At 34.9% G+C, this 25791-nt stretch overlaps 2 protein-coding genes across 3 annotated transcripts in view; both read right to left on the bottom strand.

The window, feature by feature from the left end:
- Positions 1–16611, bottom strand: part of RB195_016054 (uncharacterized protein) — a gene marked incomplete at both ends in the record, with an annotated part of 28172 nt that extends 11561 nt beyond the window's left edge. The window contains 8 exons of one of the 2 annotated variants that reach the window (XM_064207036.1): positions 725–903; positions 2371–2575; positions 2635–2716; positions 6937–7020; positions 9225–9331; positions 13100–13221; positions 15649–15781; positions 16579–16611. In XM_064207036.1, the coding sequence (XP_064062917.1) occupies positions 725–903; positions 2371–2575; positions 2635–2716; positions 6937–7020; positions 9225–9331; positions 13100–13221; positions 15649–15781; positions 16579–16611 (945 nt within the window). Of the gene's footprint in view, positions 1–724; positions 904–2370; positions 2576–2634; positions 2717–6936; positions 7021–7216; positions 7222–9224; positions 9332–13099; positions 13222–15648; positions 15782–16578 lie in introns of those variants that run through there. The other variant, XM_064207037.1, reaches the window with a different exon arrangement.
- Positions 16612–18474: 1863 nt separating this feature from the next.
- On the bottom strand, positions 18475–25633 carry RB195_016053 (uncharacterized protein; the record flags this gene model as incomplete). The annotated part of the gene is made up of 2 exons (XM_064207035.1): positions 18475–18599; positions 25549–25633. The coding sequence occupies 2 exons, from the start codon at positions 25631–25633 to the stop codon at positions 18475–18477; spliced, it is 210 nt and encodes a 69-aa protein (XP_064062916.1).
- Positions 25634–25791: the final 158 nt, after the last annotated feature.

Raw genomic sequence — 25791 nt, 5'->3', positions numbered from 1 at the left:
TACTGTAATTGTGAGAAACTGCGCGTGAAACTGCGGAACTATGAATGCTCTGTCGTGAATGTGAATATTTCGCTCATATATGTAAATAGCATAGCAGAAAACATCTAGGTAATTTTCGAATATTCGAATAATCAGAAGAACGCTACACTTGCACTAAAGAAAAAAGTTTATTATTACTGGTATGCTCATTATTATTATCAGAGAACATAGGAAAGAACAACAAGAAAGAGAAAAAGAAGAGAAAGGGGATGGAGAAGAGAAAAATGAAAGAACGCAGATGAGTTCAGCGGAAATCCCGTGGTATACATATAATTAGTTTAGAGCGAGAGAAAGAGAGAGAGAGAGAGCGAAACAAAACAAGGAAAGGAAACCCTTAAATCGCCGAGTGGCCGTTATTATTTTTTTCCTAGTTGGGGTGCTTCATCCAGAAGGCACAGCGCTTCCAAGAAAAATGTCGACTAATCAGCATTTTTCTCCCGAGGCAGCTTAATTGAAAAGCGCAAACGATGTCGACGATAGCGGTAAGACAGCGTCGTCGTTCCTTTTTTCTGGACAAATTCTTCGAATGAACGTGAAAAATGCATATGGACATGGAAAATAACGAAAATAAGAGATGAGAGAAATGATTTGAAAAGAAGAACCAAACAAACAGACAGACAGACAAAACGATGAGAATAGAGAGAGTGGGAAAAAAAACGAAAATGGATGAATGTCATCGGAATGATCACATGTTAAAATGATATTTGTGTCGAAGAGCGACAACATCAAATGAGAAACGTCTTCGCAGCAATGTACTACACGCCACCACAGCGACCAGTATGGAAAGTATATTCGTAATGAGCAAAGCGTAGATCCAATGCAAATAATTCGACGGCATACATGAATGCGGCAAAGCATATGGTCCTAAAAATACGGTAGTTTAATTTATACAGAAAAAATGAATGAAAATAATGAAATTATTAGAATGAAAAACCAAACCTGAACTCGTGAAATTCTTCCCTTCAAAAATTTATTTCTGTTCCGTACAAGCGTAAGCAATTTTTCTCAGGAAAGCTTTTCAAAACACAAATGTTTCGGGTAAAAATATTTGGATAATTTGCGCGCTAAGCTTGAAGGGCTTGAATGTTCTTTCAAAAATTATAAATTAGATTTTTAAGAAATGCAAAACTGCAGATTTTTTTTAAAGAAAAATAATCAATGATTGAATGTTTGCTTGAATCAGTGAATGAAAAATAATGAAATAAAATAGCGAATGAAATAATGAAAAAATTGATTGGGATAACATCTGTGTATGTAAATAAAAGGATTCAAGAAGAGTTCCAAAAGAGAAAGAGGGAGGAAGAGAGTGAGGCGCTGGTTATCATTAATTTGTGAAGGAATCCTTTTCTATCCCCATTCCTAATTTTGAATTAATTTTTCTCCTTTTTTTCTTGTTTTTGAAGGAATGGATGTAAAGTCTTCAGCAAAAGTTCCGGATGTAATTACAAGATCGATGGTTCGAAACCGCCGTAGGGTCAACCAAGCCTTTCATCCCTCCTTGGTCAATAAACTGGCTCCAGACGTGTTTACAAGGAGACGAAAAAAAACTAAAAACTATGTGGGCCTCACAAATCCGAGTTCAGGTGGACACGAGTTCATAAAACCTCTGCGATTCCGAACTGCAGTAAAAACCCGTCGGCGTACCCCAAGCGGACTAGTATGGTAGAAACTTGCTTTTTTTCGAATTCGAATTTTTTTTCAAATTCCTTAATCGGATTTTAGAGATCGCAGTACTTTCCCGTTGCTTTACATTTGGCAAAACGTTATGTAGCCGCACTGTGGGTAGATTGGAAGGAAATTGAATTTCACGTGGAAATTTGCTTGGGAATTTTAAGAAACCACGTGAAAACACCGAAAATTTACATGAAATCTAATTTTTTGTACATGTGAAAAATTTTGAGAAATTAATGCAGAGAAGTAGCAGCATTTAAACAGTAGAAGGAAATTTCACAAACATTCTAATATTCATTTATTTGGTTCGAACACAGTCATATCCTATGAGATCCACGAACTTCGTTCGTTCCTCAGGAAAATTATTTGGGAAATATTTCTACGCAAAAAAAAATTAACGAGAACGCAGATACTTTAGTTTGGCCCGCGAGACACGTTCGATAAGTGGAGAAAAAAATAGTAGGAGAGTCCATATGAGGACAGAAATTGGGTGAGTTACTCGTCCGGCCAATCGGTTGAACATTTCTGGCGCTGTTTATAATGTTTGAAACCCATAAAATAAAACCTTAACCTCAAAATTAAAAAAAAAATTGAAGTGCACAATAATTTTCTCAAAGATAATGAGAATCCTTTCCGCGAAGAACGCTTCCCCACACTCACCATCCTCGATGAATAATGGACGCGTGTTGGTGCTGGCTTCTGGGGTGGTCGTCTTTTCATCACCAACAAATTCCTCCTCCTCGTATTGCTCATCGCTGGTGATGTTCTTCACCTCCATCAGCGCATGCACATTTTTCAATCGTTCCTCAACCGAAAAATCTCCCGGCAACTCTCGTTTTCGTAACGATCGTGGGCATCGAGGCGGCTGAAATTTGCATCGAATTGACGAGTTTGAGAAAGTAAGCGAGTGAAATAGGCACGTACTATGTCTTTAACACAGTCGGCATCGTTTTTATGGCATACGGAGAGCATGCAATTGAAGTGAACTCGTCGTGACTTAGTGAATCTGAAGATGAATCAAAATATTTAAGAGATAAATTTCGTCAAAGAAAAAACTCCTGTGAAAGAAACAAGAAAAGGGAAAGGAAAGGACTACAGAGCTGAAAACCGCATAACTTTTCTTGGACTATTTCTCACGAGAAAGAAAAAACAAAAAATATTGCTCTTTTAGAAAATCATTCGGACATTTTTCACCTTCGCAAGGAACTACGGACTTCCAGACGTACATATATCGAAGTTATAGTCCGTGCCAAAAACTTTTGTTCCATTACGATTGTCATGTGCGCAGCGGCAACGCTGTCCATCGTCCTATACCATCGATCGATCGACATGAGCACGTGATTGTTGTGGTGTCTTCGCACGAGCTTAGTCTTTGTGACAATAGGGTCCTGCCGCGCGAACCTTTTTGTCGTGTTTCCCTTCGCTGGTATATAAAGAGCCGTGTCGTGCCCAGTACCCAGGCACGTGCTGAGATTTCTCCATCATTCACATTCAATCGAAGTGGACGATCCGTTGATCAATAGTGAGATGACTGAGTTCCGACTGCCAAATAGACCACGCAAGTATGCGTGGATTCAAGCCATTTATAGACTCACGTTGACGCATTGCCTCCGTCCTCTTGTCAATCAGCCATCCGACGTATCGTTCCGGGGCGGAAGACATTGGAAGTGTTCTACATTACAGCCAAAAGTCCAACCATGCATCGTAAAGAAGAATACATCGCTGTGTCCAACGAGTTGGGGCTGTCTCAAGACCTGTGCGCTTTTTCACCAGCGGGGTGTGATATGAAAGGGACATCGTTATTAGTTACTATTAGCGGCGCAACTCAAACAACCGCCAGTGGTCCGCTAACATCCCAGCCTTTCGGCTATCAAGGTGAGCGCTATGGTGGTCTGCTTTTCTGACGTTGTCTTTGAGCGATCTCTTTGCTAAGTCATATCTTACGGCGGTGACGAAGCGTATGAGGGGATAGATCACAAGTGTCCTTGGTTTTCCAGGCACTGAAGAAGGCGATGACGCCGAAACGTTAGCCAGTGTAGGGATTAATGACAATCTTGGTTAGGCTCAAACGAGGTAAACCACAATTCAACTCTATGATGCCAAGATTCAAAGAAGCTCGAACTTGGGGCTTAATTAGCCATCGTTCATGAGTAGTGCTTTTTCCATCTTAAACATTTCGATGTATTTATGATGTTATTAGCCATTTGTGTATGTTTGTTAGTTACGTATTTCTATGTATTCATAATATACATAGCCATAGTATACGCCAATGATATCATAAGGATAAACGTTGCAACTTGGTGTGACGCACAATATCTGCCCCGGGGATCCGCCAGCGACACCGAAGGAAGGAGACGTTGAGGTACAGCTCAGCGCCAGACTCAAGGAGCGCAAGAAGGAACCGCGTTAGTCAGAGCAGGAGTAGCGTAGTCCAGCTCAAACCTCACTAGATCCTCTCTGTTTTCAGTCGTGTCGGGGGTCAGACGACCAGTAGACGAGATTCGTTTGAGCTCGGTCTACGACAACTGCCGCGATAAGGTGGATTAAAGGCATCACCTCACAAATCTGAGGTGGTACGGATTTCAGGTGGAGTATTTGTATACGAGATAGTACATCAAGGAGAGAGGGGCGATTCCGTCTACTTCTTCCTAATTGCCGTAAAAAAACGGCCCAGAAGATCCGGCGCGTGCACAAGGCTGGTGCGCTCCAGTCGAACTCCTTATAGAAAATAGTGCGCCAGAACTGCCGAAGCCGTATCTTCCGGGCCGTTTTTTACCGCAATTAGGAAGAAATGGACGAGATCACCAACTCTCCATAATCAACTATCCCATATACGAATACTCCACCTGAAATCCGTACCACCTCAGATTCGTGGAGTGATGCCTTTAAGGAAAATCTTGAATCTTGAAGACTTGTCGCACTGGTGATGTAAATGTAAATGGTTGTGGTGGTGGCAGCCACATAGCAGGATATAATCGCTTCGTGACGAATATTTCACCTCACTCACTCATCCTTGCGCACTTTTCAGCCTAATTAACAAAAAAAATCACATCCGATCAATAAAACCAAAGTTCCGAAATAATCGGGAGAACGTTTCCAAAAAAAGAAATGTACGGAAAAGGGGCAGCAAATTTCCCACGCCGTAGGATTTACTATAGTTGGCACGTGTTCCGCGCGGTCTCCACTAATAGCACTTCGATGGCGCCTATTAGGGCACCCAAAAAAAAAGACCAGACGAAAAAAAAAAAGAGAACGTCGTAAGGAAATGTGCACTAAACGTTCCCAGCACCCCAATTGGAAGTATTTCAGGATTCGGGTTACCGACAACGAACGTTTTCCAAAAATGGTGTTGGAGAATGTACATTGATTCTTCTGAGATGCAGGTAGCTTAGGCAACGTAAGAAAGAAAAATTCTGAATAGTTGTCCGTGTGTCATGCTGGAAAATTTTCTGGAATCTCACCACAAGAAACAACAGGAACTGACTGCTCATTCAAGTCTTTTGAGTAATGGTGCTCAAAATACTTGAAAAATTTCCACACTTTTTTGAAAGTTCCAGAGGAATTTAAAAATTGAATTATGTCTTATGACCGGATGACGTGTGCCACAATTCTTACCAATTCTGCTCATGCTCATAAATTGTACTTTCATGCTATGAATATCCAAATATTTTGTGAAGTGAACAGGCTTAGATGCATGAATAAATTTTCATGCGAGCAGCATTTCCAAGAACGAATTCTGTTGTTTTGGTCTAAAAGTCGGATATTGCCACTATTTTAACATAGCCATTTAAAAAAGTGCATCCCAAGAAAATAGCAATCCATCAGTTTTTACCGTGCAGAGGACATCTATGAAAACTGTTCCTGAGGTGTCATGTAGGGATCGAAGTGAACAGAGACGTGTGTTAATTCCGGGGATTCCGACGTTCTAGCTCACTATTTCAAAAAAAATAATCCGCACAGGTTTTGCCATTATTCAATTTTTATTTGTATTTTTTTGCTGTATTCTTTAAGCTGAATAGTCGTCGTTTTCTTTGAGTTTTTTAGTTTAGTTTTTTTTCTATAAATTTAGTTTTTTTTTTCATTTCCCCAATGTCATTACCCTACACAATGGCTTCTTTCGTGTACCAATTTTGTTGTTCTCTTTTTCTTCTGAGCATTCAGAATTTTATAATCTTTCGGAACCAATTTTATTACCACCATTTAAGGAGGATAAAGGATAAAGTCACTGGCGTATCAATCCACTTGGGATGCGCCAACGCGTTTTACTGAAATTCGTAATCGTTGAGGTTTTGGAACGCGTGTTGGCCTATACAATGACTCGCGGGGGCCAGCCGATGATCAAGTCAGTGTTTTTATCCTCCCAGACAGGTCTGGTACCAATTTATCGAACCCGGAGGATGAAGGGCTTGGTCGCCACTAGGGCGGTTTCGAACCATCGACCGTGTGACTATAACGGACCTCTAACCGACTGCGCCACACTCACCCCCCATCATTTTATAACAGTTTTTTTTGGCAATGGATATGATGGCAAGCTTTTATGTTTTGGGTCAGAGAGAGTAAAAGTTATGATCTTTCCTACTTCTAGGAAGTCCCCGACGGCTTCTTGAAATTTTGGAAAAAAAAACGAAAAAACTTCTCGGAATTTCTTCTGGATTTTGTTACCGTGCACTTTCTAAAAATTTATTCCCGGAAAATTTTGCTTTATCACGAGAAATATAACAGAAAAGAATAATAGGAAGGAATGTAATATAATATAATATAATATATAATATATAATATATAATAGGAGAAATACAGATATCAGGAGATAATAGAAAATATAAATATCACGAGAAAAGCTCAAAAGAAAAACGATTTTTTCTTATTTTTTTCTCCTGTTATTTCCAATATTTCGCTTTAAAAGGTTTTTTTTTCACATGGGGTAGGATCTATCGCTATCATATCTCTCAACGAGTTCATTATGGTAGCAAACAGGGTGAACTATCATTCTGTAAGATGAAAATGAAAGTGAAAATTTTCTTCGAATCGCAAAATTTTCATCTCTTCAATAGTAATTTTCCTATCCATGGAATATTTTATTACATCGCCGAGACATCGTTGTCGAAAGAGAAAATCAGCAAAATTTCCATTTAATTATGCATTCATTTGTGTATGTATGTATGTATGTATGCATGTATGTATGAAGAGCAATGTTCAGCCGAATATGAAAAGAAAAAAAAACTCTGCCTGAATGCTTTTGACGGTGTGTAAACGACACCGTTAACCATATCGTAAGTTGGATGTGGCAGGATCGACTCATCGAGCGAACACCTAAAACAGGTGACAAATTTAAGGTCTTCTCTGACAACCTAAACGTTCTTAAGGTCTTCTCTGACAACCTAAACGTTCTTAAGGTCTTCTCTGACAACCTAAACGTTCTTAAGGTCTTCTCTGACAACCTAAACTTGGCATCGTAACTCATTAACGTATAGTACAAATAGGTCATTTATACAGTAAATAAACTAACGTCATATGACATCACGAAAATATCATTAAGTCCGGAAAACGTGCACTTTTTGCAAAATGTGAAATTTCCATCCACACGGAAAGGTAATTTGCGAAAATATGTGTGGTAATCACACGCACTTTCTCGCGCAATTCTCCGCTGCATGAATGAGTTTGGTGAAAAAAATTACAAAATCTGCAAATATCACTATCATTTCTAGGGATGAGAGGCGCTAGTGAGAATTTAATTGAAATTTTTTAAATGATAATAACTGCGGAAGATACGTATGTTAGAAAACAAACAGATTAAAAGAATTTACGCCAAGAAAAGCAAAAAAAAGTGCTATAAAGTAGACAAGAGGAAACTTTTGCTGATCGATTCCCATATTGATAGGGGTTGATCATTTAGATCACCCACCCCATGCAGATACCCATTGAGTCGATATCATGATCTACTATGCCGCCAGAATTTTGCTCTGCTATATTATAATTTTATATTTTATAATTTATAATTTTGAGGGATCATAAAGTGTTCCAAAATCAAATTTTTATTCCTCTGTAGACCTTTAAATATTTTTTCTTACTTTTAAGGATTCCTTTTTTTTGTTAGTAAAATTTCGCATTGCTACAGAAAACAGAATGATTTAACTTTGAAGAAATCATATATGGATAGAAGTACATATGCTCTGAACAACCCTGAATGAAAACATTCGAAAAAATTCTCCGGTACGAATAATCGAATACTCGAATATCCGAGCACGTGCAAAAATACAATCGAAACTAAATATCCTATAATTATAATTCAAGGCTAATTCTAAAATTATATAGTTATTAAATATAAAAATAGTAAGGAATGGCGGCAGCTGACATCAAATTCGTTCAAATTTGCAATCAAATTTTCACGAAATAACATAGACGCAAGGATTATTATTCGATGGAATATTTAAAAATTGCGAGTATGAATTAAGACGCATGAATTGTCGAATATTCGAAATATTCATGGTTCGAACAATCGAGTTTTCTTTTTTTATAATGCTAAGATCGGCTGAGTCTTAGAATGTTCTCTGAATCCTGAATGAATATCAACTACGCGTGGAATCTGCGTTATCGATAGATCGGCGCTGTTAATAACATTCTAAGAAGACCTGGGAAAGAAATAATTCCACGAAGACTTCTGAGAAACTCACAGAAGTCCTACAAAAACTGTTGACATATGTTAAAGGATAAAGGATAAAGTATCTAGCGTTTATCAATCCGCTTGGGATCCGCCACCATCTTCACTTCAATTAAATATCGCTCTGAGGTTTTACGAACCCATTTCTGGCCCATACTGGCCCATACTGGCTTGCGAGGGTTAGCCGATGTATCAAACTCAGTGTTTTTATCCTCCATGACAAGCCTGATATCACTTTATTGATTTCGGAAGGATGAAACGCTTGGTTGGTACTAGGGCGGTTTCGAACCATCCATCGATTGTGCAGTCCCGGAGTAACCACTTACCAACTGTGCTACACCTGCACTGTGACATATATGTAGCATCTCTGCTACATAGAGCTGCTTTCTAGCGTTTATAAATTGAATAAACCCGTATACATAATTAAATGTATTTTACATTGGCGAAATTGTTAAAACTGTATGGCTGCGACGCTAAAATTCGGTCCACCAATAATTTTTACTTACTGTACTACTGTATTTTTACTTACTGTACCACTTATTATCACTTCTTTCTGGATTAGGGAAACATGGATGTCATAAAACGATCCCTCACTTTTTTATAGTAGGAAAAAGCATGTTTTAGTGTGTTTCCTGCCGCGAAAAGGACTGCACCAGGTTCTACCGAGAAAAAAATTGGATGCGGATTTTCTTCAAAATTTTTTGCTGTTTTTGTTCCAACTCGGACAAAGTGTGTTTCTCTTCACTTTTTTCGGTTTGCTATTGGCGTATATGAATAATTAGATTAGTAAATAAGTTGACTCTTCGGTTTTCTGGAAAATTTCGGCCAAAAAACTGACGTCCACCGTGAAACGTACCCGTTATCGTTGATAATTAGATAGGATTGTTTGAATCCATTGTGTACATAGCATCGATATACCTTGAAAGCGAATTCCGATGATGGACAGGACCATCGATGATACACCTGAAAATATCCTAAAACCTAAAACCTAAAACTAACTAAGATCTAAAATAAAATAAAAAATATGTTGTCTGTCGCCGAATGTGACGAGCTCGTGTTTAGTGAAAACTCGAGAAAAAAAACGCTTAAAAGGTGCACTTTTGTAATTTGTGGTGGAAGCGCGGCACGGCACTTCAACGAGAACTTTTTCCATGCCCGCCGGCATCGAAAATTTGCTATTCGTTTCTCTGAATGAGGTTCGGGATTTTCTTGAAAAATTTTCAAATTTGGAACGATTTTACGGAAAAATTAACGGTAAGTAATGAGACGAAAAAAATGCAAAACGATAGAAATTGCTGGTGGAATTTTCCGAAGAAAAAAAGATTCCCTAAGGAGAAAAAACCCCAACTTTATTCCTAGTTTTGTGTTTTTTTTTGTAGATTTCATGATCGTTTGGAAAAAAAATTATGGGACATTGTGAGAATAGAAGGGAAAATAGCCTGGTAGTCCCTCTTTAGGTTTTCAGAAGGATTTTCCGTCCTCAATAAATGAAATGAAATTTGTTAAATGAGAGATAAACAAGAAAATTTATTAATGAAAATTAACTTTTCTTGTTTATCTCTTATTCCCTACTTTCTTTCTTTTTTTTTCTGAAATTGTTTTGTAATAAATCTTTTTTTTTTGCATTGTTCTGAACTGAGAATAAATTCTGGATCGACTGAAAAGTTATTACTTGAAAAGTTGGAAATTTCCTAGCTTAACCTGTAGCTAGGGATTAATATCTGAGATTGCAGAAGATTTATTTATTTATCAGAAGATTTAATTGGTGAAGGCCTTTTCTGAGCAAGTTATATGAAAGGATAAGAATTTTTGTTAGCATAATGTTTAAGAAAAAAATTAGGAAATGAAGGAAATTTTTACGTGAAGCTCATTTGATCATACAATTTGATTGTTGTATTTCAGTTCATCCTAACATTTCGTGGTAATTTTAGACCTACGGAGAATCTTACACTTTTCCACGGATCCTTTTCCACAAAATCCTAAGTATTTTCTCGGATCTATAAGACTTAAGCGTACTTAAAACTATACCATTTCTCCAATTGTTGCCGATTGAATCCTTGGACCATCCAAAGTGTTTTTACGAAGTGAATAATGACATACGGGCGTACGTGATGTGTTTAGCACCGGTTGAGCGACGAAATTTCTAAAAAAAAAAGAAATTCACGAGAAAATCGTTTACGAAACAACTGATGGTTGTTTTACGTACGATTTTTGTTTTTGTTTCAATTTTTGCTTTTTTCTTTTAATTTTCTTTTCCCCGCACGCATGTTTACGTCATATTTTGCAGGTGGAAATCCGAATTGAAATCCTTTCATGTTGATTGCTTACGCCCGAAGCGAAACGAGAAAAAAACAAAACAAAACAGAATTAGCTGGAGGAAATGAGCAGATGTTCGAGTTTTTACGACAAGTAATATTGGTGGATAGCAGGGAAATGGAATTGATTGCAAGGCCCACCTCGATTTGACCGCATTTTATTTAAATCCAGAAACGAAAATAAAAATAAAAACGGGAACCGGGAAAATTCCCGGGTAAAGAATAGTATTCGAAACAAACGAAAAAGAACGTGAAAAAAAACGTACATTGTATCATAATATGCTCCAACAGAAATATTTTTTGATGTATACGAACAGGTTAGATCGTAAATTTTATCCTCCTCCGTCAGATGTTCATAACTGAACGATACGACAACTCTTAGATGAAAATCTGTTGTTGCAGGATGTAGACTCTGGAAATTTCTTTCTTCGAGTGTACGTATGTGTGCATAATCTTTTTTTTTCGATAATTGGCCGGTAACAAAAAAAAAATCACCTTTTTGCTCCAAACTCCACATTTCCCATATAGAGGTGTGATAAACTTCGGAAGTGTATTCTAAATTTTATATTTTATACGGATAATTATGGGAAGAAAAAGCAAAAAAAAAGAAAAAAAAACAACAACAAAAGGGTTTTTCTTATTGGAGTTTTAATTTCTATTGATTTCTAAACTTTTTCCTCTCTATTTATTTATTTTTCCCTCATATTTTTATTTCTTAAAGTATTTTATTTTCAATGCTAATTACGAAAAAATATCTCTAGAAATATAAAAGTACATTTTAGAAATACAAAACGATAAAATTTTAATTTAATTTAATTTTAACTTTAATTTTAAATTCATTTTTCACTTTTATACTCATCGCTTTAGATAAAAAATAGTAGATAATAATAAAAAAATTATAGATAATAATAAAAAAAATGATCGAATGTACGTGACCCTAGTTTATTCGAAGAGAAATCAAATTAAGATTTTTTTTTTCCCAAGCCCTTGAGATATAATTACGCTATAATTATGGATCATTTAGATCAAAAGTCTAGAAAAACAAGTGAATTAGGCTCATTATGCAGTGGAATTAACTTCCACCAAAATAAGCTGTGTAATTACTGCTTTAAAGGAAAAAAATGCGGTAAAGTGTCTGGCGTTAATCAATCCGCTTGGGACGCACCAGCGTGTTCACTTCAATTCAGAATCGTTTGGAGTTTTGGGAACGCGTAACTAGCCTATGCAATGATTTTCGGAGGCTACCCGATGTGCCAAGTCTGTGGTTTTATCCTCCCAGAAATCCTGGTACCCAATTATCAACCCCGAAGGGATTACAATTTTGGTTGGCACGAGCACAATTTCGAACCTTAGATCGATTGCGGGCTAACAGCGTAACCTCTTACCCACTGCGCTACACTTGCGCCGTGACATATAGCATCTCTGTTAGAGCTGCTTTTTAGTTTTTATAAGTTGCATAAGGCAGTTTACTAATTTACCATATTTTACATTAACAAAACTCCTAAAACTGTAGCACTGCTGCGTTAAAATTGGCTGCACCAATTATTATATTAATGTGTAACTTTATCGACTCTGGGGGATGGAATGATTGTTTGGCAGCAGAGCGAAATCGAACCTCCGGTCAATCATGCTGCAGCGGAACTTTTTACCGACTCCGCTACATCGGTCCTAATTACCGCTTTACTCTTCGAAAATTTATTTCAAAAAAAAAATTCTGACCATCATTCATGTGAGTAAGTTAAGAAATATCTTTAATTCGCAGAACTGCACTTGTATTCCCTGAATAAACGTTAATGGATAAGCAGCTCAGAAGATCCCAATGTGAGGAAAAATCATTCTTACATCCACAATAAAAAAAAATTTAGTGTTAATTTTAAAATGAAATTAAAAGATGATGTCAATTTCCATCAGTTTGTTCTAAACAAACTTTTACTTTCAAAAAAAAAATCAAAAAGTAATGAAATTTTCTGTGAGATCTACGTTGCAGGATTTATTTTGAAAAAATCATTATCCGAATGATGCTAACGGATCGTAGTCCAGAAAAGAATCTACAGTTTTCCCATAGAGTCCTCCTCTAGAGAAAACGGTCTGCGAAATTGTTCCTTGTCTACTGCTTTATGCAAATTCCCCGTATATCTACAGTAATTATTGATCTTAATAATAATAATAATAATAATAATAATAATAAAATAATAATAATGAAATAATAATAACACATAGTAGTAATGTAATAAATAATGATTAAATGGTTTGATAGGAAAAGATAAAATCCTGACGTTATTTAATCCTTTCTAGATTTGTCACCGTAAAATCGACAAAAAATGGATTTGAACGAATATTTCTGGAATATGACCGTAATTTATTCGTAGTCGAAAAAGTCAATGACTGACAAACCGAAGAAATATGACTGACTGACCATTGTGACATATTGCGTACATTCATGATCTTTTTCTCGATGACTGGCATAGATTCGGCCATTAAATGGATAGTCCACCACAATACCCATCGTCCCCTCACCACAAATGAGTATTGGCGCTCCTAAACGCACTAAATCTGTGGAATTTTCGAACTATTCGCGGTAATCAATTAAATAATCATAAGTAATCAATAATTATTGTAGTGTGGAATAGTGGAATTTTCTATGGATCATTTGCTTCAGTCTAAAACGTTCAGAACGTAAATCCATAAAGACGTATTATATATGGGAATATCCACAACTTGTGACCTTGACGTTTGCAATTAAATTAAACTCAAACTTTATTAATTAAACTCTAATTAATTTAACTTCAATTAACTCCTTAATTTTTTAACTAACTTTAAACGTTTTTTCACACACCGTTGTAAAATAGCTGAAAATCAACCAATTGAAGAAAATTTATATCATTTCATGCTGTTTAATTTTTGATCGGATGTTAATGCGATGGTTTCGACAGAAGAAAATTTCTGATGTGTATGGAAACGTTTCCGAAGTCAGTAGGTCCCAATGCTAGTTTAAAAAAATTTCTCAGCAGTAATTTTTCACTTGTCTGATAGAAATTGAAGTGTACGCCCTGTTGAGCCTGATAATGACCGTTTACATAAAATCACTGGAATGGAAACTGATCCCATACCGAAGTATTCAGGAAATAGCGAGAACGTTTCAGGGGACTTGGCCACCTGCCAACGACATCTTCAAAAAATTGGGAAGGTTTACAGGTAGGGTATACATGGGTCCCGAATCTATTACGGCAGGATAATGCCAGATCGAGCGCAGTAAGATTAATCCAGAGGTTTAATACGGCAACTAAACTTGGAGATTTTACCTCATCCCTCATTTTCTCCAGACATAGCACGCAATCTGATTTTTATTCATTCCGATCGATGGAACATTTCCTGAGAGGAGGAAAAACTCAAAAATCTCAAAAAATATCAAACTAAAAATATCAAAAATTCAAAAATATGAAGTGCGAGCCAGAATCATATTTTTCTTCAAAGCACGCGAAATTTTATGAGTTCAAGAGAATTGAAACTCTACCAGGAAAATGGCAAAAGGTCCTGGACAACGACGGAGATTACATAAACGGCTAAGGATGAAATAAATCTAGGTAAATTAGTCTTATTTTGTTTTCATGGGGATACTTGATTACTTAAGGGTACCTCTAATATTTGGTGCCGCAACCTAGACCTAAACTAAGGCTGGTCAGTAAAATTACCTTACATAGAGAGCACAAACGTATAATAAAAATTCCACTTTGCATTTTTTTCCGCAAAACATTGGGCAGTTCCTTGAATGATGCGATTTTTTAGCTGGAATTTTTTAACTGGAATTTTTTTTAAACGGGAATTCGACTGCTCCTTTATTTTCGTCACAACAATTTTCGTCAACAATTGTAGTTGTTAGAAGAATGACTGTGAAAATCTGACCGGAAAAATGGAAGAGGTTTGGAAAAAAATAAACGAGGATATATTTTCGATTGAACAAGCCTTGCTAACGTTAATTTTAGAAAATAACGGAACTAAGCATGGTGTATTACTTACAGGATGGTTAGCGTAATGAGGAGATGATGATGCGGGCGTGATGTGAATTTTGAAAAAAAATTGATTTTTTTCACCTGCCATTTTTATATTTAACATATTATACATAAGCTTTTAGAAGAGAATCAAGAAACGAAAACGGATTCGATTGGAAATTATGGGAAAAAAACCGGAAAGGTTAAGAGAAAGTAAGGTAGTAAAATATAATTGCGTTCTAGTTAAACACGATTCGAAAAAAATGTCCTGTGAAACAAAAAAAAATAAAGGATAATAAAACCATGGAAAGAGGTTTTACTAGAATATGTTCTGGAAAAAGTCTGAATTGAAGTTCTTAGCGTACAGTTGTTTTAGAAACATGTGTGGTAAGAATGAAATTACAGTAGAATTCAAGTATAGGGTAAATTTATCTCCTACTTTTTTCTGGATCCATCCTTAAAGTAAAAGACGATGGATGAATTACGTAAAAAACATGACAGATAAAATTCTTAAATTAAATTTATGGAAAGACTATTATATTATATTATTGTCGTACATTATATTATTATTGTACATAGATATTATTGCCTGAGGTTTCTAGATTACAATGATCACATTATAATTTCTACGACTACTACAGTATCCTTCGTGAATACTGTATTGAATTTGACGAAAATTTTTGGACGGAGCTACAAATTATGGAGTGTTCGCATTAATTTCTAGATTGGCAAACTTGTGGAGGATGAATGGGAGAAAAGTTCACAGAAGAAACCCTGGTTTTAAAAATATTACTCACTCTTAAATCCTAAAACTAATCCAACTTATTTCCATTAATTGATGGAATTTCATTTATCTTCTTGACATACATAATTTCCATATTTTTGCTAATTCTTATTGTAATTTTCCGGGATTATTTTCGTAATTTCTATGTCCTCTTATAATTATCCGAAAATCCACAAAATATAAGCTACATACCTGTTGATTTTCGACGTTCTTGTCGTGTCGGTAATCGTCTTAAGGGGATACGTTGAAATTTGAGGAATTTAGCCTGATTCAGGTTATTTGGTGTGAGTTGAATCACTTCCTCGTTGATTTTCTTGCGGATCTTCTGGAATGGAATGGATTGAAATTCAATGGCAGAGTGACTCAAGAGAGAAAGAGAGAATAGGCTAGAAAATTCTAGAAAATTCTCTACAGAAACTCTACGAAATTATGTACGCACCTCAGTGTTTGTCCAGGAAAATAGGACTGCGATTAGAATTGTGAGAATTGGAAGCATCTTATTATTATTATTATTATTATTATTATTTTGAATTCATCTTTTAAAAATTGTTCATAGTTCCTGAAATACGAGTAAAATTGGAAAAGAGAGTGGGGAAAATGGGAAACGAAAGAGGTAGGGATCCGTGGGATACGGTAATAAGGAGAGGTGATGACCGTAAATCAACGATAACTACTACAGAATTCTTAACTATACATACATTCGAACACAATAACGCATGGATTTAAAGCAGGTCCTGGGGATTACGTGGACGTCGTCGCTAGAAAAACCCCTTCCCAACTTTTTCGTTCCTATTCAAAATCATCCAAGCGGAATATCAATGTACTAATTTCCTCTCGCACCTACGATGTGTGCACGACGTTCCCATAGAAATCCAACAGAAAGTAGGAATGAGGAAAATAAATAATTTCCTTTCAAATAAATCGTTTATTTGGAGCGAAAAAAAAAGATGGAAAATTCTATAGAAGTTATAAACGGACTGTTTGAACTGACCACATACACACAATCGTTCAACGATTACAACAAGATCTCACTACGAACGCCGAATCGTTCTCAGTTTATGCAAATTTTAAATAAAAACTCCGAATTGAGGTTACGATGTGTGACACCACGTGCACCCCCACCGGTGGCCGTGCATTCGAATGCCATAGAATCATTAATCGCAGGTGATGATCATATCGTCGTGCATTTTCCACCACCTCCACCACGGTTTAATGGATTTGATATGATGAGGAGAAAAAAGTAATCGCATGTTAGAGAGATGTTCTTTTCATCGCGTTTCTGGATCTAATTGTGATCTGCCGGAGTGGCCGTGATTTTGATGATCCTACGGGGAAAAACTTGAGAAATTCCTCATCAACGACGATGAATGAGTGAGTTTCGTGAAACGTTTTTCACGTGACCTGAACTAGTGAACTATGTTTAAGCAATTAAATTCACCATCATTCGTATATATCAGTTTATTTTTAAAGTTTATTTTTTTTCTGGAAAGAAAAGATCTATTTCGAAGAAAGTTTCATAAGAAAGAAATTTTTTATCCTATATTTATGATATTAATTAATAGATAGATAATTAGATTATTAGATATTTAGATATTAATTTAAAAAAACTTATAAATTATATAAAATAAATATATAAAAACAAATATGTATATATAAAATAATTTCGAAAAATTCATAATATGGGTCCTTAATTTTTAGTTATAATTAAAAAAGGCCTTAAAAGTATAGAAAGTACTGGTTGAAGAGAAATTAAAACTTCTTCTTAATTTGCTGTCTGCCAACTCAGAGAAAATGGAAGAATATTTATTTATTTATTTATTCAAACACCTGCAGGTGTGCCATAAAACAGAAAAGAAAATATCTCGTACATTCTTGTTTTGATAAATAACACAAATAACTTATGTGGTAAATAACAAACAATGTTAAACAGTAAATAAGTGATAATAGTAATTTAATGATAAATAAATAATAAATGTACTAAAATATACTAATACTAATAAATGTAAATAACAAATAGGTTAATAAAGCTGCATCTTCCTTACTATACGAGTTTTCTGTGCTTCAATCAATGTTAGCAATTTTAAGACCGAGAGAGTGCCGTTCTGATTCGTTCTTGTGGAAAATAAACTGGAAAAATCGAGTTTTTTTTTGAATTTTCTAGGATTGACAAATTTATAAGGATTAAGTCACCAAATAATGATAAAATTTAGGATTCAGCGCATCCTACGTGGTTCTAGGTACTTCCATAGATACTTCCATATATAGAAATATGTCTATCGAGAATCGAAAGTTTTTTTTTCTAAGCGGTATCCAGAAAAAGTGCTGCATTCGTTAAGGATGCGACTGTTGATTGTTTGAATAGTATGGAAATACGGCAAGAAAAATGAAATGCTAATTTGTTGTGAGAGTAACAGTTCACGGATATTCAATTTTACACTGTTTATTTATTTTTCATCGTTAAAATGTGGTTCTTTCCCACTAAATTCGAGTACAGTTCGGATGTGTTCAAAAGCTGCTGAGATATAGAAATCACGGAGCACTCAGGGAAACTACCGGCTCTGCTCTTTAATTTAAGGAGAAAAAGTAATTAAGAAACATTAACCAGAGGTTAGGAAAAAAACTTCTCGTTCGAACATTTATCATTCTTTTCCCATCCAGTCCTTCAAAATCTATCCATATAAGAAAGGGTCCCAATCTAATTTTATGTATACAAAAAGTAAGAAGCATCTAATAATCAAGCAAGAACGATATTCTTAACGTAACGTCGCAATAGAGAAAAAAACTAGAAAATATCCGTCTGGTTTTCTATGTGTTTTAAAAAATTGTGAAACCTATTTAAATATTTGGACCTATTTATTATTTTATTTACCTGGATTGTTTCTGCCTAATTTTATAAGAGAAGAAAATACAAATTTAAATAAACTTTCAAATCAAAGAGACCGTTACTTTCTTCAAAAAAAAAAGAAGAAAAAAGGATATACAGCAGGATTAAGGAAAACTTTGTTATATTGAACTTTTTCAGGAAAATTGATCACAGGATTTTCGATTTTCAGTGCATCTGCAATCATCTCCTTTGACATTTTCAACTGGAGTGATTCGGAGATATCGATAAGACCTTCGAGATCCAGATATCATAGCCCATCCTAAATATATATTTCTTATATTTTTATCCAAAATTCAACTACATTTGCTTTCATTTCATCATCTATTTTCATTGAAAATTTCTCTGGAGAATCTCTTAAAAACATTATAACACTATAAGCAACGCATAAATATAAAAGTATAACTACTACTGAAATTACAGAATTAATTGAAAAATTTTATTTCTCCTTTATTCTAGAAATTTCTTCATTATTTGGATGAAATTTTATGTTATTCTAGAAATTTCTTCATTCATTATGTGGATGAAATTTTATGTATACTTCAGGAAAAAAGATGCGGAGAGCAGTTAGGAAAGAGAGTGTGTTTCGGATGAACTGAGACGACGTCGAGAATGAGGTTCACATGGATCCGTTACGCCCGGACCTTCAAACGAAACGAAAAGGCCATGTGAACTTAATCGGTTGACACAAAGTGAGTTTTGTTTGTGCGGCAACTTTGGACATCTCATTCATTCGTGACGTTCGGGGAAGCAGCGCCAGATGTGAACGTGCATGTGCTGTTTAGACTCGCGCGCGGTTGTTTCAAAAATTCGGTCAAGTGAATGGAAAGTGTAAATAAACAGACACACACACGAAATGGAGGGAAAGTGACGACATGACGGTGATGATGGTGGGAAAGTGACGACAACCACAACGACAACGACGGCGAGGAGTATGAGAGTGAAATTTTCGTTCGCCCGCACGAAATCAACAAACTCTCGGATGAACTGAGACGACGTCGAGGACGACGAGGACGACGAGGACGACGAGGACGACGACGAGGACCGGAGTTTCAATGAGTTCGTGGAGAGACGCTATTGTAGCCGCTCCGTTCAGTTCAAATCGACCATGAGTTCGCGTTCAAGGGTCATTCACTTCTGAATACCTCAGATCGGGTTTTTTTTTCTCTCTCGACCAAAGCCGAATCCAAGAAAAGATCTTAAAAGGAAGCAGATGGACCTCTTATTTGCTGTTGTAAGCTAGAAATCGGTTAGGAAAAATTTCCAATAGATTTTTTACATTTACATTACATTTCTACATATTTATTTTCTACAATTTTTCTTCACATTTATACTTTTAGCACATTTCAGTTTAAAAAAGAACTAAAAATAAATTTCTTGGATATAATAAACACCACAGATATGTAGTTGTCTCCCATCTTATTTTAATCTCTAATATTTATTATTTATTTACTATTATTTTAATTATTTATTACAATTTTTACCTGCTTATACGACATTATACGATTTATTTTCGGTAATTTTACATACGTAGAGCGATATCTACCTACATTTACCATTTCATGTGAATATTTCAGCATACTGTAGACGAATAGTGGTGCAAACTTGCCCGTAAAAACTTTAGGATCCTTGTAAAACCATTGTAACATCCACTACTATCCATTTCGTAGAACAACCTATGTGCTAAAAGTGTAAATGTTAAGAAAAAATGTGGATGACTATTGTAAACTTTTTTAATTGATTTTTAACCTTTTTAAACTTTTTTGATCCAACGTGAACAAAAAAAATAAATTAAAATTTGTAATACTTTTAGACAAGTTAGCAAATTTTTCAATGCATCATATTTGTGAGAAAAATTCAATTTAATGCTCACTAATTCCCAAATCTTCCATTTTTGATTTTTGAAAGACAAGAAATTAATCTAAAATCATGTGAAGACCTAAATAGTTTATTGTAATCGTATTCCAAACAAATTCAGGATAAGCACTTTCCATGCCAGTTGATGGAGGAAGTTGTAATGGTGATATGCTTGTAAAAATTATTAGAAAATTACATGAATGAATAAAAAATGTGAAAAATTGTTGACATCTCTTTTTTTCGTAACGAGATGTTTCCGACTCCTTCATAAAAACTCGCATGAATTTCGCGTGGATTGGCATGAAAACTCTGAACTTGAAATGTTTGTTTATGAAATAAATATGAACGTTGGGGGGAAAAGAAAAAAAGAGGGAAAAGTTTCGGAAAGGAAAAAATTAAAAAAAAAAAAAAAAAAAAAAAAAAAAAAAAAAAAAACCGTGAATGAAAAAGTTCAAAAAAAAAAGAATGTGGCGGTTTGTACTGGGAAGGACTTTGCAAAAATTTTAGTTCCACTTAAGGTATATTTATTAGGCCATCAGGTTCATTAAAAAAAAAGTCAAAATTCACCGATAAATCAAGAATGTTTCTCCCATCCAATCGATATCCATCATGCGCATAAAATATGCGTCGTTCGAAAGCGACATAGTATGAACGAGACTTTAGAGCTTTGCGAGAACTGGAATTTCTTTCTCATTCCGGTTCTAAGCCCTTATTTCTACGCTCATAGCGCATTTTTCTTCGCTTGTTTCACTTCTCAGCTGCTCGATGCTCGGCTTCATCTAAAAACGCTTCTCTAAGTTTAATTAGTCACCTACTAATTACTACCAATTAGTTAATTAATTGTTCAGCAAAAAGAATTGTCATTGAATCATGAAGATAAAGATCATTTCCCAAAAATAATGCTTATGTGTGATTTGATTAGAAACGTGTAAATAAGAGGTGGAATTATTTTTTGTTTCCATTTTTTTGTTTTTTTTTTTGTTTCCAAAGAAAATGACGAAGTTTTTCTTCAACAGAAAGGAAAACATCACTCATAATTCACCAAAACATGCACATACTATCACAAAAATTGTAATGTTACCAAATAAATAAAAATATGATATATAAAAATATAATATGATTGCCAAAATATGAGTGACTATGTCTAAAACAAGAGAAAACGAGGTGCTGTTCAAAGTTCCGTTCGAGAACCTTTTATTCAGAAAAAAAAACTCAAATTCCGAAAACCGGAGACAAGAATCTCTAGAAAAATTTTGATACTTAGCTTAGATGTCGAACATTGTACTTTTGATATGTACTCTTTCATTTTTTTTTCTAGTTCCACCTAATCAGATACATAGTTTCTTTTTCAGGAAAAAAAAGAACTAAAACAAAATCACAAAAATTACTTTTAATTACAAAAAAAAAACTATTCGGGCAGAAATGACAAATTAAACTAAAGAGCACGGAAACAACTATGATTCCAACCCATCACAAATGTGTTCAATTGCGAGACGAAGAAAAAAACGCATAGTATTTTATTTTTTTAAAATAAAGCTTTAAAATGAATTACAACAATTATTCCTGCTTAGGAAACGTTTTCTGAGTCACTCGAGAGTCATTCTTGAACATTTTAATATCCATAAAATACGAAAACATTGGCGTGGGAATCCACGAGTCTCAATAACTTAACCACATCATTTTTTTTTCTGAACGTTCACTAGAACAAAGCTAGTTAGGACAAAGCTCAGCTGAGAACCTTGCCAGAGCACCATAAACTTCTATTTTCTTGATATAATAATATTTTATAATATTATAATATTATTATAATAACAATACTTCTATTTACTTGACTTGTACCCAGGATTGATATTGATCTTCTTTATCAACTATTTAAAGGCATCACCCTACGAATCTGGAGTGGTACGGATTTCCGTTGGAGTATTCGTAATACGGGATCGTAGATTATTGAGAGAAGGGTGATTCCGTTCATTTCTTACTAATTCCCGTAGAAAACGGCCCGAAAGATACGGCTTCGAGCATTCCGACGCATTATTTTCTACAAAGAGTTCGATTGGAGCGCGCCAGCCTTGTGCACGCACCGCGTCTTCCGTGCCGTTTTTTACGGCGATTAGGAAGAAATGGACGGAATCACCCCTCTCTCCATAATCTACGATCCTGTGTACGAATACTCCACCTGAAACCCGCACCATCCCAGATTCGTAGGATGACTATGACTTTAACTGGTAATGTTTCGGTGTTATCTCATTCGTCAGAGCTTGGAAAATTCCAGGAAAATGAAAATCCGTGCAAAAGTTGGTCGAGTCTACGAGTCCCCGACAATTTAGCTAAGATTCAAGGAGAGCCGAACGTGGGCACTACTTCTATTTACATTAAAGTAAATTAAAACTATTAACTTTTCAACTTCTGTCTGATAAAATTGACAGATTGATTTATTAATTCAGTTTTATTTATTTATTAATTTTAATATATATATATATATATATATATATATAGATGTTTCGTGAGAAAATGGAAAATAGAATGGATGTAAACTCTAATTCAAAATACATAGCATATTACATAAATGAGGAGTGCTACCGTACTGCGAAAAAAACGTGTCCAACACTCAGGACACCTTACAGTATACATAGAAGAGCAGCCAAACGGCTTGATAATTGAATATTCGTGAGGCTCTTTATTATATATTATTTTTGTTTTTATTTACATTCACATTTCAAAACCTACCTTGCAGCTTCTTAGCTGAGCTCAACTCACCTAAGAAGCCGCAAGGTAGGTATGAGAGATATTTTTTAAAACACCAACATTTCTTTTTTGCATTTTAATGGTGCTCATACTACAAATAGAACATAACAAAATGATTTTTCTTAATCCCATTAAAAATCTATCCAACTTCTAGTTTTTTGAATGGTATCGTACGAATACGCCACTGACAAGTGAATTATGGAGAAGAGACATTGAAAATTTCACCAGAACAGTGAAAATGGGTCGCAAAAAAAAAACAGTTGCGTACATTTTAGGCTAAAATGGACTTTTCCTTGCCTTAGTTTTCAAAAAATAAGAAGAATTTTAAAAAAAAGGAGAAGAAAAAATAAAATATATATAGTGCTGCAGTACGGCTGGATTGACCTGATTTATGCAAGAACTATCTGACCGACTTGTGAAACTAAACATTTTTTACATTTATATGTCTTATATGTTTTATTTATATGTTATGGTTTTTCAACTATTAAGAAAGCAATTTAAGTAAATATTTACTACTAAGTCGCTTAAGTAACAGTACACGATATCTGAAGGCAGCAAAATATTTCAATATTTCACAGGTGAAAACGAAAATACTCGAAAATTCGATCATTCAAAGCAACATGAATAAAGTGTGGAAAAAAAGAAGAACATTTAAAATAAACACTTATTCCCACCGATCATCACTTATAAATTTTCCCGGATTTTTCATTTTTTTCCATAAATTATTACCCTAGAGAAAAGTAATTACTTTTTTTCTACAACATCAAGACATGTGAATTAATTAAATAAATAGAATGAAATGGAATGTCATTTAATTATTGCATGATTAACAAAAATTTATAAAATCAAATTTTAAATTCATTAATTAAATTTTTTTAGACATATTTATAGGATAGAATGCTTCATCCATTTTAATTAATAATAATTGCCCTTAATTATTCATTAATAATTACTCCACCTAATTAATGCCTCTAATTAATCAGTCACGGATCCATGAAAAATTAATGAAACAAAAATTTTACGCTAAAACTCTCCGTCTGGCTAGGAATGAGACGTGAAATAGTTGAAATAATTTTGAAATGTACTAAATTACTTGAGAAACCGTATAGTAGTGTAGGTCCCGAGTGGAAGAACGAAATTGACGACGAAACGGAGCCCAGGAAATCACAATAACACAAATTGGTCAGAATTGTATGTAATTGGAAAAGGAACAGATTTTTTTTTGTGTGTGTATGGAAAGAATGAATGGAATGAAATAATGATTTACCGTTACTGATAAGAAAAGATGAGTACGTCGTTACGTTCCACACAGTATCCATTAATCACGGATAATGGGAAGGCTACCGATGTCCGATATCGGTCATACTATGTTTTTTTTCACCCACACACAAATTGCTTGACCTTCTATGGAATCCATTGTGGAGTTTTCTGGATTACTGGACAAGTACAACAGTTCAGCGTAGTGTGATGTGCAGATATAACGACATACAAGAGTTCAGCGGAGAAAATCACCCTTAGCAATGATTATCGCTTTTTTTTTCTCGGAGCCTAATCCGCGTCTCCTGTGCTAATCCTGAAGAATTCGAGAAATCTGGGAGCATAGATGACAATCAAACCGCCCCCCCCACCCCCTTCCCCTGTTTCATTTAGTTCAAAAAAAAAGTAGAAAATGTCAGCGAGACTTCAACAATTTGTTCTTTTGATTTTAAGAAAGTAATTAGAAAAGAAAGAAATTTATTAAGATTTTTATTTGAAAAAAATCCAATGATTATTCTCCACATCCCGCAGAGCTCTGTACTCGAGGAGGTCAATCCAGGATAATTAGTGGTACACTATGTCCTTCCTTATTAACACGGTATCCTTTCTATCGTGAAAACGGTATCTTAAATCTAAAAATGTACTTTTTCTACTTTCTACTTTTCTTTTCTTTCTTTTTCTTTTTTCCTCTATCTTTCTGATATTTCATAAAGCCGTTTTGCTAAATTTACCAGCGGCAGTATTACGTGAGGAAACAAACCGTAACTTTTTCCACCATCTCATTTTTCACCATTTTTCATCCTTTTTTTTGTATTTTACGTGTCCTTAGTACATTTTCTTCCTCTTCCTGGTGAATGTGGCTTTATACGTTGTTCTTTTGGTTTAGAAGAAATCCAAAGATTATTTCCTGGATCTACTAAGTTACATTCGAGGAAGACATGTCAGAATGAATAGTCATAGGGTGTACTCTTCGGGTGACTATCCTTTTGTTGCTAAAAGTGCTAGAAATGCGTGGATCGCCACCAGGAGGAAAGAACTTTTTCCAGGTTTTCTTCTATTTTCGTTATATTTCCTGATCCCCTTTTGTACGCTACCGCTATAAGAAATCTTCAATTTTAAAGCTAAAATTATAGGGATTTTTAGTGACGGAAAAAATGATAGATATATGTTTCCTTTTTTTGAAACAGAAATCATTTTAAGATAGAAATATAATTGTCGCTGATAGATTTTTGCAATAAATATTGATTTTTCTAAAAGAGTTGCATACTTGGATTTTGAAGCAGTAGCCTTTTTGAATTCGAATTTTTTTTTGTTTTTTGAATTTTGAAGCCGTAGATTTTGAAACTACTCACCTGATTTCGGGAACCGTTTTCTTTTTCTGGAAAAAAAGCTCATTTCCGAATAGTTCTGTGTATTAGTGGTTGATGGCTTCGGCATTGCTGTGAACACACGCAGCTTCCGGATCTCCTATCCAGAACAAAAGCATCGGTTACTGTATTTACTGTACTAGAATTTTCTCCAAACAGCTACTAGAATGGGGATATCCTCTGAGTATAAACAGCATACTGTCAGAAAATTATTTTAAAAAAATTTAT

Source organism: Necator americanus, chromosome V (assembly GCF_031761385.1).
Source record: "Necator americanus strain Aroian chromosome V, whole genome shotgun sequence".
Classification (NCBI taxonomy): Eukaryota; Metazoa; Nematoda; class Chromadorea; order Rhabditida; family Ancylostomatidae; genus Necator; species Necator americanus.
The sequence above is the reverse complement of the archived record's forward strand: the minus strand, read 5'-3'. Positions and strand labels throughout refer to the sequence as shown.